At 42.3% G+C, this 19,995-nt stretch overlaps 1 protein-coding gene across 2 annotated transcripts in view; it reads right to left on the bottom strand.

Annotated features, from left to right (window-relative positions):
• Positions 1–19,995, bottom strand: part of PRKN (parkin RBR E3 ubiquitin protein ligase) — a 1,373,216-nt gene that overhangs the window by 621,632 nt on the left and 731,589 nt on the right. For both annotated transcript variants that reach the window (XM_015137330.3, XM_015137331.3), the window contains exon 6: positions 2,357–2,472. In XM_015137330.3, coding sequence (XP_014992816.3) covers positions 2,357–2,472 — 116 coding nt within the window. The remainder of the gene's footprint in view (positions 1–2,356; positions 2,473–19,995) is intronic.

The following is a 19,995-nucleotide window of genomic DNA, read 5'->3' as shown; positions in this document are numbered from 1 at the left end:
TGGCTCCCTTACACGAGAAGGGGCCTTATTCAATCAAGTGGTTGGTTATATACACACACCCTTAAGATGCATCTGGATATATGTATCTTATGTATATATGTATATGCATATATGTATATATGTGTATATACATATATATGTGTATATATGTGTATATACGTGTATATATGTATATGTGTATATATATGAATACATATAAGCGTATGTATTCACACATACGCTTCTATGTATGAATTCTCCCAAAAGTTATCCTACGAAAAAAATTAATGTGACAATATTATTTTTCCAGCCATTATCATCCTGTGTATCTGGGAGGTGGCTCATTGTCTTTCAAAGATATTACCAGTTATTAATACGAAAGTGACAGTGTAATAGCAGGAAACGGGGAGGGCAACGCTCTTTGTAAGATAATACCATCATCACCACATATTTTAATGTCATCGTTACCAACCGTAATGGAAAGTTTAAAACACTGGCTGATGAGCTGCTTTCTAACTTACAGAAGAGTATTTTGAATTTTTCCTTTGAAAAACTGAAAAGTGACTTTAATTACCTACTGCTATCAGAGCAGTCAAGCCCTCACTTTTAGCACTTTCCAATTCCTTTCCTGAAACACCAGAATCCCCATCTTAGCTGTTCTTCTTGCATGTTGAAAGCGTTAGCCACACGCAATCATTCACCTTGCCAAGAGAGGCTGAAGCGCTGCATTTTAAAGGCAATATTGTGGTGCTTCCTGCCACAGCAGTGACTAAACATGCAGCAAAGGGAAAATCATGTCTCATTTTTATTCCTTCTTGGAAACACGTTTGTTCAACAGATGTTGTTAAGGTTTTTGGGCTTCTATTAATCAACATTTTAATTTTAATTTATTAGAGTATAGAAATAGCCTGATAGGAGTGTGAATATTTGCTTATCAGGAAATCACAGAGTTTAAAGCAACTTTAAAAGACCATCTAATACAGTTCCAAAAGCCAAAGAAAGACAACACTTAAAACGATTGGGGTATAAGACTATTTTTGCTTAAAAGTCTGAAACAATAGATTCTTTTACTTTATTCATTAATTCATTTTGGCATTTCATTAAAAAGTTCTTCCTGGGCCAGGCACAGCGGCTCACGCCTATAATCTCAGCACTTGGCGGGGCTGAGGCGGTCAGATCACTTGAGGTCAGGAGTTCGAGATCAGTCTGACCAACATGGAGAAACCGTCTCTACTAAAAATACAAAATTAGCCTGGCGTGGTGGTGCATGTCGGTAATCCCAGCTACTTGGGAGGCTGAGACAGGAGAATCACTTGAACCCGGGAGGTGGAGGTTGCAGTGAGCCAAGATCGCGCCATTGCACTCCAGTTTGGGCAACAACAGGGAAACTCCTTCCCCCCCAAAAAAAAAAAATTCATCCTGATATCAGGGCTAAGTTCTCACTATTCCAATTTGAGCTTCATAGTCAACCTCAACGAACATGTAATGAAGCTAATTTGTTTTCTCTGTCCATTCGAAAAGTGTAGAGTAAGGAATTCTACTCTGAACTGCCTACTCTGCAGAGCAAACAGACTCAGTTTCTTCCACTTTGTCCTTGGCTCCTACACCGCAATTCACATTGAGTCATTTTCCCTTTTTTCACTAACAGGGCCATCTCCACATTTGCTTGCTTTTCTTGTGATCACTGGGATTAGAAATAACAAGGTCCCAAACTAGCTACATGCTTTCATTTTGAGTGTATGAATGTGTGCGAAGCCTCAGCATAAATATAGGCAAATATGGAGAACTGAAATGTATGGAAAAGACATTTTAAAAATAAAATGTATGGGCTATATGTTATGGTGTTCATAAATTGTTTTTCCATTCCTGGCCGGGCGCAGTGGCTCACGCCTGTAATCCCAGCACTTTGGGAGGCTGAGGTGGGCAGATCACCTGAGGTCAGGAGTTTGAGACCAGCCTGGCCAACATGGGGAAACCTTGTCTCTACTAAAAACACAAAAAATTAGCTGGGCATGGTGGCACATGCCTAATGTTAACATTCCTAATGTTAGCACCATATTTTCATTTTGTTTTTGAACTTAATGGATGAGTTTACATTTTATACTCAAATATGTGAGCTTACACTTTAATATCAACTAAGATTATATACACTATTTTAGATATGCCGTCTCCCATCTTAGGACCCTATTTACCTACTTAAACAAAGTCACTGGCATTTTAAATAGTTTCATCACATTAAAACATACCCAAATTGGACAGAAGCATCAAAATAAAGCAGATACTCCCCAGGGAAGAGAGTTCACTGAGGAAGGCTCGTGTGGCAGAACAGCATTGGGAAAGTAAGGAGCGGGGAGTGACACCATTTTTAGATCCTTACCTGACGTCGGTGCACGTAATGCAAGTGATGTTCCGACTATTTGTTGCGATCAGGTGCAAAGCTACTGATGTTTCCTTGTCAGAGGTGGGGTGTGCTCCACATTTAAAGAAAAATTCCTGAAAGAAAGTTAAATATAATCACACACATGAATCCCGGCTGCTCGTTTTTCCTCTAAACATTTCGACAGTAAACAATCTCTTTGGGCAAGAGAAGACATCTGTGATGAGGTGTGAGATGGAGATAAATCAGCAGCAAACCTTTCCCAGGAAAGGATGACCTTGTGCCAAAGTGGTCAACATTTCCCTTTCAGAAGGGCCCTGAGTCTCTGCTATTCTTTTGCTCTTTAAGCGAGGGAGCTGGAGAAGTACGCTGTGGCCTTCATTTAGCCATGCCCTTCAATGATAATAAGTGAGTCTAGAAGAATCACACGGCGTGGAGGTGGGAGGAAGTCTCTCACTAATGAGGAAAGGGAGACGCGAAGCCATGAAATGAGGTGCCCGCGGTCAAACAGTTAAGAGGTGAAGCCGAGAAGTAACTCAAGCTCCCCGCAGGGAAATCCAGTGCTTTTTCTCCAGTATCACTACATGGTTAGTCATTTAGCAGAGTCAGGAATTGAGAGAGCCCTACTGTAAATAGCCACATAAGTACACATGGACTCCTGGTAGACACAGAAGTGCAGCAGAGGCTGGGTGCGTTGGCTCACGCCTGTAATCCCAGCACTTTGAGAGGCTGAGGCGGGCGGATCATGAAGTCAGGAGTTCGAGACCAGCCTGGCCAACATGGCGAAACGCCATCTCTACTAAAAATACAAACATTAGCCGGGCGTGGCGGCACATGACCGTAATCCTAGCTACTCTGGAGGCTGAGGCAGGAAAACCGCCGGAGCCTGGCTGAGGCGGGAGAATCACTTGAGGTTTCAGTGAGATGAGATCAGCCCACTACATCCCAGCCAAGAGTGCAGCAGAGCATGGCTCTCCCTGCCCCATCTGGAATCTGCCCCTTTTCTGCCTGGCATCAACACTTCAGCATTCCCGCAAAGACTCTGCCGCCCACCCTCTGTGCCAGGCAACGGGAATGTTCCAATCCAGTATCTTGCTGCTGCTTAGTTCCTTTCCCCAGCCAGGTCCTGCCACATACTCCCTCATTTTAGCTTTTCACATAGGTCACGTTCTTTTGATTGATAATATTCTCCCTTCTCAGCCACATTTTTTCTTCACTTGTTTCTTTTCTAACTTCTATATTTGTTCTCACTCTCCTTCTGTTCACTCATACACCAAGCCAGCAATTGCTCTGCTTCTTGTCCCACAGTCTGTATGCCTTCCATGATACTAACGTCTGTGAAGCTAAATTTTCTGCTACTGAAAAAATAATACATATATATTACTGGATGACAGACTAACCCCTGCGTACCACACTTACTCCTAACTCCACTAGTGTTTAACTACCTGAAATGTGGAAAGGATTTTCCCTTAAAACCCTTGACCTGGTATTGGCAAACTTTGCTGTAAAGTGCCAGATATTAAATATTAAGTGTTTTTGGTTTTGTGGGTTATATGGCCTTTGTCACACTTCTCAACTTGGCCTTGTAGCTAAAAATAGCCATAAGCAGTATGCAAATGAATGGGTGTGGCTGTGTCCTAATAAAACCTTTTATACAAAATATGTGGCAAGTTGGATTTTTCCCTGCAGGCCACAGTTGTCCACGATGAGACATTTGTAGAATGCTTTATTTATATTTGTATTCTTAACAGTGACTGACATAGGACAGGCATGACTTCTCTCTTTTTTTTTTTTTTGAGATGGAGTGTCTGTCGCCCAGGCTTGAGTGCAGTGGCGCAATCTCGGCTCACAGCAAACTCTGCCTCCCGGGTTCACGCCATTCTCCTGCATCAGCCTCCCGAGTAGCTAGGACTACAGGTGCCTGCCACCACACCCGGCTAATTTTTTGTATTAGTAGAGACAGGGTTTCAACGTTTTAGCCAGGATGGCCTCGATCTCCTGACCTTGTGATCCACCCGCCTTGGCCTCCCAAAGTGCTGGGATTACAGGTGTGAGCCACCGTGCCTGGCCTGACATATACTTCTTAAATGAAAAACAATAGATTAATCAACACTACTGAATCAATGCTATTTATCATTTATTTAATGAATGCTATATGTTATCCCCTTATATGTTTGACTGCAACATTTATTTTCTTCTTTTCCTATTTATAATTTACTAACCTCATTCTCCTCTGACATGTGACACCCTGAGCAACACCCCTTGGTCTGAAGCTGTTGTGTGCATCAGAATTACTTGGGTGGGAGAGGGCACGGGTTTGTTAAACCAGAGATCGCTGAACCCACCCTGGGATTTTGTAAATTCTGGGATGGCATCAAAATTCGCATTTCTAACAACTTGCCAGGTGATGTTGTTCCTGCCACTCAGGGGAATACACCGTGAGAAACCTTGAGCTCCACCAACATCAGAGGCAAAGTGAGTCAACTCTAGTTACTCTCTCGTAAGTCCGCTGCTGCAGCCGGTCGCTTACCATGTCTGAAAATAATGCTACATCTTACGTAAAATATGTGACTCTCAAAAATCTGGAGTGTGCCATTTTACTTTTTTTTGAGACACAGTCTCACTCTGTTGCCTAGGCTGGAATGCATTAGCGCAATCTTGGCTCACTGCAACCTCCGTCTTCCAGGTTCAAGTGATTCTCCCTCCTTGGCTTCCCAAGAAGCTGTGATTACAGGCAACCGTCATCATGCCAGGCTAATTTTTGCATTTTTGTAGAGACAGGGTTTCACCATGTTGGCCAGGCTGGTCTCGAACTCCAGTGATCCACCTGCCTCAGCTTCACAAAGTGCTGGGATTACAGGTGTGGGCCACTGCGCCCGGCTGAGTGTGCCATTTTAAAAAGAAGTATCCCAAAGTCAGGGATTTGGAACCCAGGCTGTTCTTCACTACAAGGCTCACCAATCCCAGGTGGTATAATTTAGTTAACTAAACCTATCCTATCTGGGGCAGTGGAATATCAACCGGCCCTCACACTTACAGTCCTCAGCCCATGGAGGCGTGTGTGTGGAGTCTTGCTGGAGTGGAAGGGATGTCCAGTGTGTGTGATGGGTCCAGGCTCAGGCATGCCTGTGGAGTCCTGCCCATGAGTCCAGGACCTTCCCCCACAGCAGCATGGAAATCATGCTGGCTGATTTTTTTGTTTGGTTATGTTGTTTTCCTGAACATAGCATCCCATTATTTTTACTTAATCTTTTGAAATGCGACAAATCCTTCAATGGCCAGCTCAAGGGTATTGAGAAAGAGATTTAAAACAATGTCTGAACACCACAACGAAAAGTCTGAAGGACATGACTGACCCTTATGAAATACACTGAGCTAGCTACGACTGTTTTTTGCAGACATGAAGGAAATCCTCATTCAAAACATAAAGTAATTCCTCCAAAATAGCTGAGTTGGCAGGACTATTGAGAAAGTGTTTCATATACAGATAAATAGATATAAAGCATTTATGTTTTTTCTTACCTTCAGAAAGCTGCAGTAGACATTCAGCTAACAAATCACAAATTGTTCTAACACCAGATAAAATTCAGCCAGATAAAAGTCTTTTTATTGGGGGGTAGGTGTTCATAGATAATGGTATAAGAAGTTACAGATAGTTGAAAAATTCTAGTAATTCATACAGTGTGATAAAACTAAAACACACATTGCCAACCCTATATTAAATATGTATGCCTCATCAGTAAATTTCAGTGCTTTCTCCCACAATTTTTATGAAAGAATGTTTTTGTGTAGTACTAGAATAACTGGCAAGAACTGTGAAGAATGTGAGATTTTACCCAGCTTGCAAGTAAAATCTTGGAAGTAACAAATTAGTTTGCCGCAGTATCATAAAAGCTGACAGAAGACAAGAGACTCCTGGATCAGAGACAAAGGACTACAGAACTCAGAGCACAGGGAGAAAGAAGCATGAGCATCATATTATACCAGTTCCCCTCCACATGTCTCTCTCAGGGTTGAAGCAGATGGGCTAAGTCAGATTCTACAGGTACAGGGGTTTTGCATCGCAGCTGAGGACCTTGAGCTTAGGAAACTCAAATCTTCTATAAGTAGTTCTAAGCAAGCCATCCTTTCATCCTGAAGGGAGACATTGTCTTTATTATACTGCACAATAAGCATCTTTGCCTTCTGATCTGGAGAGAAACATTATCTTCTCTACTTTCAAGGTCATTTGCTCTAAAACTTCCTTGAAAAGGTGGGTCAGAACAAGGTAGTGCCTCCCTCAGAGATGAGCAGACACATCAGAGGCTCATGGAGAATTCAACAACACCTTTTCTTACAGGCTAATTAGCAGAGTGGTTTTTTGTTGTTGTTGTTGTTTTAGATGGAGCTTTGCCTAAGCTGGAGTGCAATGGTGCTATCTTGGCTCACTGCAGCCTCCGACTCCCGGGTTCAATTGATTCTCCTGCCTCAGCCTCCTGACTAGCTGGGATTATAGGCATGTGCCACCATGCCCAACTAATTTTTTGTATTTTTAGTAGAGATGGGGTTTCACCATGTTAGTCAGCTGGTCTCGAACTCCAGACCTCAGGTGATCCACCCGCCTCGGCCTCCCAAAGTGCTGGGATTACAGGTGTGAGCCACTGTGCCCGGCCGATCTGGTCATTTCTGCTCCTATACAATCCGTGGGCTGGATTGTTGAAGTCTTTTCTGTCATTTCCGTTTTCAAAACCAGCGGCCAATAAGGGAACACACAACAGAAGTTGGAAGGGCCTTTTTCGAAAATTCCACCTTGGGTGTCTGGGACGGCTTTGCTCACACACGGGTGTCATCTCACAGACAGTGGCATGATTCTTTGGGATTAACTGTCTCTGAATTCTGTTTTGTTTCTCTTGATTACTCAGTTTAAAAAATTTAAAAAGTCAAAGACAGGAAAGCTTTCTCGCTGGAGTCCAAGACGGCTGGTCAGAAGGCTGGCACTGCTGCACCACTGTGAGGTCACTGGGGCATGGCAGGGCCCAAGCCAAGTGGCCCAAGAAACGTTTCCAGCAGTACTGAGCAATAGTAGTTATGCCTGAGGCAAGGCTGCTCAAGGTGGCATTGTTGGATTTCCAGCGTGTGCAGGGTTTGGCCATGGAAATTGCTTCTCGGTCATTAGGGAAGCAGAGTCCTCTGGAGGAGCAGCCGGGAGTGTCCTCTTCATCAGGAAGTCCGGCTGGAACTCAGAGCAGCCCACCCCACCTCTTGCAAATGCTAGTTCACAGATAAATCAGGGACAAAAAGATTCCCCCACCTAACCAGGAGCTGTAATTCCCGAGGGCTTACTCATTTCATTTGTATATGAATAGTCACTTCTGGGAAACCTTAATCAGCTAGGGAGCTAAAATCTATAACAGCAATTGGCCAGTTTTGTTTTGTTTTCACATGATAGCCTAAATGATTTCTTTTGCTACTTGAAAAAAAATAAGGCCTTAGAAAATGTGCTTGGCTTTATATTCTGACACTGCTAAATGCCATAAGCGTTTTCATCTTTATTTGTTTTATTTTTTTGAGACACGGTCTCGCCCTGTAACCCAGGCTGGAATGCAGTGGTGTGATCTTGGTTTACTGCAACCTACGCCTCCCAGGTTCAAGCAAATCTCATGTCTCAGCCTCCTGAACAGCTGTGATCATAGGTTTGTGCCACCACGCCTGGCTAATTTTTTGTATTTTTAGTAGAGATGGGGTTTTACTATGTTGGCCAGGCTGGTCTCGAATTCCTGACCTCAAGTGATCCACCCACCTCAGCCTTTCAAAGTGCTAGGAATACAGGCAAGAGCCACCGTGCCCAGCCCGTTTTCCACTTTATTAGTATTAAATGGAAAACCCAGCAAAGTTGTATTCCTCAAGTTCTTAGAAAGGCTACTTACATTTTTACCATTTCTCTGGACAAGGCTGTGATCCTTTCCTTCCATTATTCTCTTTCATCATAACTCACTTGCCCTCTCCTCCCCGTTGTTGAGGCCTGACCTTCCAAATCACACCAGACCCATACAAATCAAAGGGGGACCCGGGGAGAAGAGCACGAAGATGTCATCCGGACTGTGGCACTCCTGGAAGCCACTCCTGCTCACTTGAGTATGTCCCTTCACCCATGACTCATAAACAGTGCCCCTCACAAAGAGGAAAAGTAGAGCAACAAGAATGGAATAAATAACCCAGCAGAATCTGAAAATTAGATTAACACCAAGAATCCAAGTGTATAAACACGTTCAAGGTCAGAAGCTAATTAGTCAACCCAAAATACAATTTGATAGATTTCAAATTACTGTAAAAATAGATGACAACTGGCTTGACAGCCCTGCTTATCACAGTCATAATACCGTCAAATCTGAAAAAATTATTAGCAGTAAGACCTGACTTATTTACCCATGATCCTTCTGATAGCTTTTATTGAACATCCTAAATTTTATGTTTATAGATATCGTTTAACAATTATGTTTTCCACATGAAATATTGCATCTATTTTCACAAAGAGTTAAATTCCATTCTAGTCTCCAAATCCTTCTTAGTTAATATTACCAAAAAGAAAAAAAGAAAAAAAAAAAACTATCCTTCTCTTGATAAAGTAACGGGGACACACACTTTTCACTAACAAGGTTGCAATGGGTATAGGGTTTGTACTTGACACGTAACTGCATAGCTATTTGCATGGCTCTGGGTATAGTTAGGAAAACAGGGCCCACACCAGGTAGTTCAACTGATGGAATTGAATGAGCTTAGTTATAGAGGCATGGAAACACAGAAGAACTAAACAGGGAAAGGAAGCCACTCGAGATTCGAGTCATTATTGCACAGCTGCCATCTGGGGCTGGGGACTGGGGACAATGGGATAAGCTGTTGGAGTCACCACAGCTCTGCAGCTGGGCTGTCTGGTTGGCAGTGTGACAATGAATGGGATGAAGCCACTGCCAGAGACGTCCCCTGGAGAGAGAGGAAGAAACGCCCCCGGGTTCTGCCTTCTCTTGGCCCTCCCATCGCCAGAAACAGCCCCAACTTACAGGGCAGAGAGGGGAAAAGGTGGCATGGGTCTGAAAGCCACCAGCTGATGACTGCTGCACCGCCACGAGGCGGACCCTGCATGAGATCAAAATTCTCCAAGTGTCACCCTTTGTTAGTGGTGACACAGTCTAATCAGCCTCCACAAAAACAAAAACATACATTCAGATATTGCTGTGAAATATGTATTGAAGATACAGAAATGCTCACACAAATATACATTGTGTATTGAGATTAAACTCAACTATACCCGTCAAAAGACTATCCATCCAAATTTTCCAATGATATTAACAGGATACAGGGCAGTGGTTACTGCTTATGAGATAAACTCGTAATAAGCATCTTACATCTATATCAGAAAGGTTCTCACAGTTATCAAGTTAAGACAGACAGCCTGTCACTTCAAATCAATCTAAATGCCTCTCACAAACCTAAAATCCTGTTTGTAGCTAACAGCAGCAACAGATATTCTCCAGTTACTCTCTCCTCAGAAACTGTCCAGGCTAGAATAGTTCCTCGTTAGTGAGATACAGAGTCTTTTCTAAGACACAACTATTAGTTTTAAGTCTTCCTATCCGTGCACAGGTTTCATTGTTAATCTTGCTAATAAAGTTTCAATTTTCTCTAAGTTAAAACATGCCAGTTGGGTAGGGTGGAACATACCCATAGTCCCAGCTTTTTGGGAGGCTGAGGCAGGAGAATCTCTTGAGCCCAGGAATTTGAGACCAGCAGGGGCAACAGAGCAAGACCCTGTCTTTAAAAACAAACATAAACTCCGCAAAAACAAACCAAAAAATGCCAGATAAAGCATAACCACAACATTCTCTACCTAGTACATAAATAAAGCCTTAAAATAGTGACGCCAAAGCCTGTTTAGCTTGTGACTTCTTTATTGTGTCTTAGCCTTCATAATGAGGTGTTCGACTTACTGGGTATTACATAAACCCAGTAACTCATTTGATCAGTTCTGATACAAACTAACTATGCAAGTTGTAGGACTGTATAATAAATGCACACTTTGTTAAATCAACAGTGCCAGTTTTACAATTAAGTTACACCTAGTCAAACAAATCAGACCTAACAAGTTATTGAGTCTATCATCATGTTCAATTACAAGTTTGTTTTCTCTCAAGATGTTAATAAAGCCTCTAGATGATGTGCAAAGTTTATCGGGGAAAGAACATCAATATACTCCCACACAAAGCAAAACCATGTCAAAACATCGCCGGGAAGAAGCCTGTCAGTTTATGGTACATGTTTTCAAGGAGTCTAACTTAAAACCAAAGTTGACTAATATAACAACACACATCCTGCCCTTCTCTGCCTGACTGTAAGTTCTTCAATGTGCCTTGAAGTTTATTCCAGGTGTAATGCCACTCAGCCATAATCTGATGTTTATAACTTTAAGAGTAAAAGGGAGATTGTTAAAGAAGATGTTAAAAGTGATTCCTGAAACGTAAAATAAAAGGTTTGCGGTCATTACTGACCCTTATAAAATGAGTGAAAAATAGGAAAACTAATATTCTCTTTCCTAGCTCAAGGTACTTGCTCCAACAAGCTCAGATGGCTATACCTCCTTTTCCCCTCCCTAGCCCAGGGGTGAGCAGGCAGCTCTGGCCTCATCAGTCAGAATAAAACCGCCTCATACATGTGACCACAATGAGATACCTGTCTGAGAACCAAGCCGCTGCTCAGAGGAAAAAGTGATGAGAGAGAGACAGTCTCTAAGAGAGAGAACATTTGTACCCTGGATCCAGCTATGCCTGATGTTTCCCCAGTTACTTATTAATTTTTATTTATTGAATTATTTCGAGATGGAGTCTCATTCTGTCGCCCAGGCTGGAGTGCAGAGGCGCGACCTTGGCTCACTGCAACCTCCGACCCCTGGGTTCAAGCAATTCTCCTGCCTCAACCTCCCAAGTAGCTGGGATTACAGGCATACGCTACCACGCTGGGTTAATTTTTGTATTTTTAGTAGAGATGGGGTTTTGCCATGTTGGCCAGGATGGTCTCGAACTCCTGTTCTCAGGTGATCCACCTGCCTTGGCCTCTCAAAGTGCTGGGACTACAGGTGTGAGCCACCGTAATCCCTGGCCAATTTTTTTCATTCTTTAACTTAGCAGTGCCGATAGGCACTTCCAAGACTGATTTCTATATTATCTTTCAGACTGCAAAACAAGGATTTTCCTTTATTATCTTTATTATCTTGGAGACAGCTTTGACCTTAGGCGTTGTCCCCTAGATAATCTATCACTGGGGGATTTTTTAGAGCAAATGCTCCCACTATGTTTGTTGATATTTCTTTACTTGTGCATAATTATCCTGCTGTTAGCATTCATGTAGGGTCCCTGACTCCAAATGTTCTAGAAGTAAGGGACAGTTGTTGAAGTTGCAATTACTGCACGCTGCACAGGCTCCCTGAGGGTGAGCGGGAGGACCCTGCTGGCCAGACGAGGCAGCCCTCCCTGATCTCTGACTCATTCCTGGGCCATTCCAGGGAAATCTGGATCAGGATTACACACAACACAGCAGCCATTTTTTTTTTCTTTCCTTAGGTTTGATGTTCAGTGGACTAGTGGCTCTGGTGTGGTACTAGCTTCCCGTGCATTTCTCTCCCAATTCCAACAATGGTTTGGAGATTGTAACTTCTGTCTCACCTCAACATAATAGCAGTTACTTATGCGATGTCATCTGCTCAGTTTATAAATCGAGCATATCTCTTTCCTTTCAATGTTGTAGCCTAGCCAGACAATAAAAGATCACATTTATTATTCTAGCTATTCTTTCTCTCCTTTAGAAGCTAAAGGTTTCACATGCTCTCATAATATGTCAGCTTCAAGAACATAATGGCACCCAAAACATTTGCTAGTTGCATGTTTAGGCCAAGCTTTCCACCTTTTGCGCTCAGATAAATAAAATAAGATGTTAAAATATCTTGTTGTTAACATGGAGTATTTCCTTTTATAATCTCCCACTACTGATTGTTCGATTCCATGATTTGACCTCCAGGAGAGGACATATAAATAAACATGTGTCAGCTGGTAATTATTTACAAGAAACTGAAGAGACAGGTCATGATTTTGAAAATTTATTATGACTCACCACCCCTAGATGAGTTACTGCATTCCTAGCAGCATTATTTTAACATTTATTTCTAAATGAGAAAAACGCTTATTCTAATCAACAATGGCAAATAATGTAGAAGAGCTATGTAATCATTTCATTGTCCAGGTTAATTATCTTCCAGACCAAGCACACTGGCCCAGTAAGGCCTTATAGACTTTCTAACCTCCTTGCCTCACTGCCTCTCCACCTGCCCACCTCTCCCTTGGCCTGCCATGGAGACCCTTTAAGGAGGGCCTGGATTTCCCCCCTTCAGTTTGGCCCCTTGCTTGTGGTTTGACCTCAGCAGGATCCGTCTTCTTCCTCTGCTTTGTCCACTCGTTTTGCCTTTCAAACCCCTAGGTGTCTTTCAGGCCTCAGCGTATCTATCCTCAACCCTGGAGGCCTTCCTTGATCCTGTCCCTGTTTGAGCTAGTCCTCAATTATGCCCGGTGCCTAAGCTCTCCATAAGATACATCCGCCAGTGTGCCATGTCAGTTTACCATTGCATGGCAACATCCAGGAGTTACCACCCCTTTCCGTGGCAATGACCCAATGACCCAGAAGTTACTACTCTTTTCCTAGAAATTTCTGCATAAACTGCCCCTTAATCTGCATGTAATTAAAAGTAGGTATAAATATGACTGCAGAACTGCCCTGAGCTGCTACTCTCTGCCTATGGGGTAGCCCTGCTCTGCAGAAGCAGTCACAGAGCTGTAACACCACTGGAGCTATAACATTGCTGCTTCAATAAAGCGGTTTTCTTCTATGGCCAGCTTGTTCTTGAATTCTTTCCTGGGTGAAGCTAAAAACCCGCTTGAGCTTGGCCCCATTTAGGTCTTGCCTCCCCAACATCAGTATTCTTGGGAATTAAGTAATTCACTTTGTTCTCTCCCTGCTCTTTGGTTAGTCTGTAGTGTCCTCCTTTTTTTTTTTTAAGACCGTGATATTCCACCTTTTGAGTTAAAATTGGGACAACTGAAAGAGGGGGAAGAGCTGGAGTGGGGTGAGGGCTCGACAGCTGGAGGTATAGTTCGCTTAGTTTTTGTACTGGAAGGGTTCGTCACTGATTTCATTGAGAAGTCAGGTGTGGTGAGAGCTTCTGTCATCTACACATTCCTCTTAACATTTACTGCTGTTGTTGTTGTTGATTCCATTGTGCTGTTCATTTCTGGACCAAGTGAGGGAAGAACAGCCAGAGCCTGAGAAATGCAGCCACAGCAACTGCACAGTGTCCAGTCTGGGCAGGGAAAGTGCAAGAGAAACATACCTTTTGATAGCAATAATTCACAACATGATAATATAACTGGTTTGTTGGCTATGAGCAAAAAGAAATATTGAGCAATAAAAAAACAGCCTAGCTTTAAAACATTTTAAATGACTTTAGACTTGGCATCTAAACTTTTTTCGCTCAAAAGTCCTTGTTTCTTTAGCAAGTAGAATTTAAAGCTTCTTTTTATTCGTGTCTTCTTTATTGCAGGCAGCTCAAGCCATCATAAACATTCCACTCAAGACAAACTGGGCAAAGGCAACTGCTTAATACAATTTAATAGCTTCTCACATTCTATATATTTACTTTATTTCCTCATTAGGAAAAGAAGAAAATAAAATGTAATTTGTAAATTTACCTATAAACCATATACTGGAAAACTAAGATGAATAAAACTGGAAAATAAATGTTACACTGAGTTTTTTTTTTTTTTTTTAACATGCCCGTGTAAGTGATAACAAATGGAAGAATTAAAAACTCAACCAGCCATCCTACTTATGCAAAATATATATCGATGTGTGTAGGCATGTGTGCTTTATATATACAATCATCCCTCAGTATCCAGGAGGGATTGGTTCCAGAACCTGCCCCCCGCCCCGATATCAAAATCTACAGATGCTCACGTTCCTGATATAAAATGGTGTAGTATTTGCTTATAAGCTATGCACATCCTCCTGTATCTGTCTTCTTCCGCTGCTTTGTCCACTCGTTTTGCCTTTCAAACCCCTAGGTGTCTTTCAGGCCTCAGCGTATCTATCTTCAACCCTGGAGGCCTTCCTTGATCCTGTCCCTGTTTTAGCTAGTCCTCAATTATGTCTGGTGCCTAAGCTCTCCATAAGATACATTCACCAGTGTGCCATGTCAGTTTACCATTGCCATGGCAACATCCAGAAATTACCACTTTAAATCATCTCCAGATCATGTAGAATATCTAATACAATGTAAATGCCAAGTATATAGCTGTTACACTGCATTACTTTGAAAATTTATATTATTTTTTATTGTGTTCATTTTTGTTTTCATTTTTGAATATTTTCAATTGATGATTGAATCCAAAAATGCGGAAGCTGTGGATATCGAGGGCTGATGTCACATAGATTGACTGAAAAATTTCAGAGTCCAATTAATACTGCATCTAAAATAAGTTAAATAACAGAGGGAAACATCAAACCTTTTGTGTCATAAGGACACTATTAAAGTTATTTATTTGTTCATCTCTCCTCTGTGTTTTGAGAAATGCATGCTGTGTCGGAGAGACGAAGATGGAGGATGGCAAATAGTGCCGCATTGTCCTGTTGCTAAGAGGCATGTAAAAACAAAGAAACACATCCCACAAGGCAAGATGAGGAACTGTTAAAGGGAACAATGCCCCTTCTTAGCCAGACTTACCATTATAGAACAATTCTCAAGAGATGGTATCTATGGGCATAATTTGTGTGTGAGGGAAAAAGATTCCTGTACAGCTCATGCCACTGCCAGGAAAGAAAAGCCAGTGGCCCCTGCCTTCTATCATTGTTGGGGAAGAGTCAGTTCTTCCAATGGGAAAAAAAAAAAAAAAAAAAAATTTAATCTAAAGAAAATTCTTCAGGGCCAGGTGTGGTGGCTTATGCCAGCACTTTGGGAGGCTGAGGTAGGTGGATCACCTGAGGTCAGAAGTTCGAGACCAGCCTGGCCAAGATGGAGAAAACCCGTCACCACTAAAAATACAAAAAATTAGCCGGGTATAGTAGGGTGCGCATGTAATCACAGCTACTTGGGAGGCTGAGGCCGGAGAATTGCTTGAGCCCAGGAGGAGGGGGTTGCAGTGAGGTGAGATCGAGCACTGCACTCCAGCCTGAGTGACAGAGCGAGACTCTGTCTTCAAAAAAAAAAAAAAAAAAAGAAAGAAAAGAAAAATTTTCAGGAAACATAACTAGGACACAATAAAGTGTTTCAATCAGGTTTAAACACACTTGGAGAATATAAGAATTTTAAAATTTAATTAAAAGCTAAACAAGAAGAACAACAGAGAAAGCCTACTAATAAACTGGAAATCATGAACGAAAGCTCAGAGCCATGGACATGACAGTGAGGACATCAATATATAAATCATAAACACAGAGAGGCAAAACCAAAAAAAAAAAATTGCAGAAAAGATCTCTGGGGGTTAAAGCTACCCAATGGATAATACCAGTACTAGTGAGCATTTTCTTTGACTGCCTGATTATTATAACATGTTTGGTAAGTTACTTAATCAAATTTATGGTAGCTATCTTCATCACGTTTAATTTAGCTGATTTTTAAAAAATATTTACAACGAGCTTTATTCCAGATAGCTTCTAAGTTTGATCAAGTGATTTGGATTCACTATTGACATAATCACATATGTCTCTTTTAAGCTTTAGATAGCATGAATTAAATTGATGGATGTGTGAAGATTATGATATCCTGACACTTTGAAATAAACATTTACTCCTTCCCTACTTTCACAGTGGCTGGAAATAATTCTCTCTCTCTCTCTCTCTATATATATATATGCATATGTATGTATCTCAAACATGGAAAATATAGGTGGTAATTCATATAAACTTGCAATGAGTGTGGTGGGCAGCATTAAAAAAATTTTTTTTAGACAGAATTTTCACTCTTGTTGCCCAGGCTTAAGTGCAGTGGCACGATCTCGGCTCACTGCAACCTCTTCCTTCCAGGTTCAAGTGATTCTCCTCTCTCAGCTTCCTGAGCAGCTGGGATTACAGGCGTAAGCCACCATGTCCAGCTAATTTTTATATCTTTAGTAGAGACAGGGTTTCACCATGTTGGTCAGGCTGGTCTTGAACTCCTGATCTCAGGTGATCCACCTGCCTCGGCCTCCCAAAGTGCTGGGATTACAGGCGTGAGCCACTGAGCCCGGCTGGTGGGCAGCATTTCTTTAGAAAGATATAAACTAAGTCTTTGTCTATATAAAGGACAATGTTCTGTGTTTCAAACATTTCAGCAATGAAAAATGACAAAAATGTTTACAGAATACATGGTACATAAAGGAATGTACTATTTTCTATGTACATAGATATTTTCTACATAGTACATAGAAAATATCTTGAGAGGGCTCCTGCATCTCAATGCTGATGGATCCAACCATGCAGCCAGGTCTCCATCTCTTGTGCCCATACTGTATCATATGCAGTACAACACACTGAGGAGGCCACTGCCGGGATAAAGGGAACAGAAACATCGCTCCACAGAGCCTGAGAATTACCTGCCTGGGGCCATTGCCACTAACAGCAACTCTGTTTCCTGCAGCAGCAAAGCCACCACAAGTGAACCACATCTTCAGGAGACCTGGGAACTGGCCCACCTGGGTGCTGCCCTGGCCTTGAGTACAGGGGTCTCCCTTCTTACTGCTGTAACCAATGTCACCACCCAAGCATACCATCCAGGGCCTGGGGATCAAACAGCCTTACCTGCCACAGCTGGTGACTATGCACGTCAGGGGGCCTGAGGACAGGTCTGCCTTCCTGCTGCTGTTCCCCCCAGTGCATGCATGTACATTTATCTGGGAGCCTGGGGATCAACCTACCATACCTGTTGCCACTGGCAACTGTGTATCATTGCAGGGCCTGTCAACAGGCTTGCCCTGTCCATGATGCCTGTGCATACCATCTGGGGCTTGAGGATAGGTCAATTATGCCCCCCACCACCTCTGCTGGCACCCAAGCATGCTATATGGGGACCAGGGGACCAATGTGTCCCAGCCGCTACAGCCTGCACCCACATACAGTATTGGGGAACTGAGGACAGGCCTGCTAGTGATGCTACCACTGACAGTGCCTGCATGCTTCATCTGGAGACCTGGGGATTGATCTGTCCCACATACTGCTGTGAATGGCTATGAGCACCTTCCAGGGCCCGGAGGGTGGGCCTGCTCAGCCTGCCGGTGCCCACATACTTTGTCTGTGGGACTGGGGAATGACCCTCCCTGTCTGGTACCACCACAGCTCACACACAACTCCCAGAGGACTGAGGATGGGCCCACTCAGCCTGCTGCCATCACCACTGCTAGCCATCTGCCCATATGCATCACCTGGAGGCCTGAGCACTGGCTTGCTCACCCTGCCACCGCCACCACTGATGCCTGCATATGCTGACTAGGAACCAGAGATTTGGCTTGCCACTACTATTGCCATGAATGATGCTACACACCACCCAGGAGTCCGAGGACCAGCCTGCCCTCCCAGCCCACTGCCACTACTGCCGGCACACAAGCAGGCTGTTTGGAGGCACAAGGTTTGGCATACCCAACCCACTGGCGCCACCGCTGTGCCTGACGACCAGCCCACTTGGTATCCCTGTCCCCAGAAAAGCTTCACTGCAACCTCTACTAACAAGCACTACCTGAGCCACTGAAGAGACCACAGACACAACTGATGCTGATTACAGCTGAAGAAATCATTCAGACATTGAACCACTGTGCCCAACTAGAATCAAAGCCAAAGTGACCTACACAAGCAACATTACAAATACATCTACAGAAAAAAGTAGTCTTTTCCTAAAAAAGCCAATCCATAAAATTGGAAGAAGCAACTGCTACACCAGAGGCACTGTAAAAAGCTCAATAAGATACACTAGAACACAAATAAACAACACAAAATATCAGAAAAACAATTCACAATCTGAATGAGAAATTAAACAAAGAGAAAGATACCTTTAAAAATTTCCAAACAAAAATCCTGGATCTGGAGAATTCAATGAATGAAATAAAAATACAATTGAGGGTTTTAAAAAAAGATGAGACCAGGGAGAGGAAAAAAAAAAAATTCTGAACTTGAAAAGAGATCATTTGAAAAAATCCAGTTAGAAATTTTTTTTTAATTATTAAAAAGTAAAGTAAACCTATGTGATATATGGGACACCACAAAGCAAACAAATGTTGGAATTTGGGGTGTCCCAGATGGTGAAGTGATGAACAAAGACATGGAAATCCTATTTAACAAAATGACACCCAGATACAAGAAGCTCCAAGGATCCCAAATAAATTCCAAGGAATTTTCAAGGAACATTAGAGTCAGACTGTTAAAAGTTAAAGACAAACAGAATTCTAAAAACAGTAAAAGTATCATGTCATATATAAAGGTATCCCCATCAGAAAAACAGCAGATTTCACAGCAGAAACCTTACAGGCAAGAGAGAATGGGATGATATATTTAGAGTGCTGAATGAAAAAATATGCTAGTGAAGAATATTCTACCAACAAATCTATCCTCCAAAAATAAAGGAGAAATTAAATCTCTCCCAGACACAAACAGAAGGAATTCATCACTAGACAAGTCTTATGAGAAATGCTCAAGGAAATTCTAGATATGGAAGGAAAAGGACAATATGTACCATCTTGAAAGCACACAAAAGTACAAAACTCACTGGTAGAGCAGACACACAAAGGAGAATGGAAGGATCCAAACGTTACTATTACAGAAAACCACCAAAACACAATGATAAATAATAAAAGGGAAAGAAGGAACAAAGCATACGCGAAACAACCAGAAAACAATTAACAAAATGATGGAAATAAGTCTTTACTCATTAATAATAATTTTAAATGTAAATGGATTAATTTCCCCCATAAAAGATAAATGGCTGAATGAATTTTAAAAAACGACCCAACTGGCCGGGCGCGGTGGCTCACGCCTGTAATCCCAGCACTTTGGGCGGCTGAGGCGGGCAGATCACCTGAGGTCAGGAGTTTGAGACCAGCCTGCCCAACATAGTGAAACTCCGTCTCTACTAAACATACAAAAAATTAGCTAGGAGTGGTGGTGAGTGCCTGTAATCCCAGCTACTCAGGAGGCTGAAGCAGGAGAATCGCTTGAACCCAGGAGGCGGAGCTTGCAGTGAGCCAAGAGCATGCCACTGCACTCCAGCCTGGGTGACAAGAGTGAAACTCCATCTCAAAAAAAAAAAAAAAAAAAAAAAAAAAAAAAAGAAAAAAGACCCAACTATATGATAACTACAAGAAAAACACTTCACCTGTAAAAAAAGAAAAAACAAAAACAAAACAAAACAAAACCACACATAAAGAATGAAATGAAAGGATGGAAAAAGTCATTCCATACAAACAAAAACCAAAAGTGGACAATAGTAGTTATACTTGTATATAAAAATTAGTCGGGCGGAGTGGTGGGCACCTGTAATCCCAGCTACTAGGGGGGCTGAGGCATGAGAACTGCTTGAACCCGGGAAGCAGAGGTTTAAGTGAACT

Source organism: Macaca mulatta, chromosome 4 (genome assembly GCF_049350105.2).
Source record: "Macaca mulatta isolate MMU2019108-1 chromosome 4, T2T-MMU8v2.0, whole genome shotgun sequence".
Classification (NCBI taxonomy): domain Eukaryota; kingdom Metazoa; phylum Chordata; class Mammalia; order Primates; family Cercopithecidae; genus Macaca; species Macaca mulatta.
Note: the sequence above shows the minus strand (reverse complement) of the source record. Positions and strands in the feature narration are given on the sequence as shown.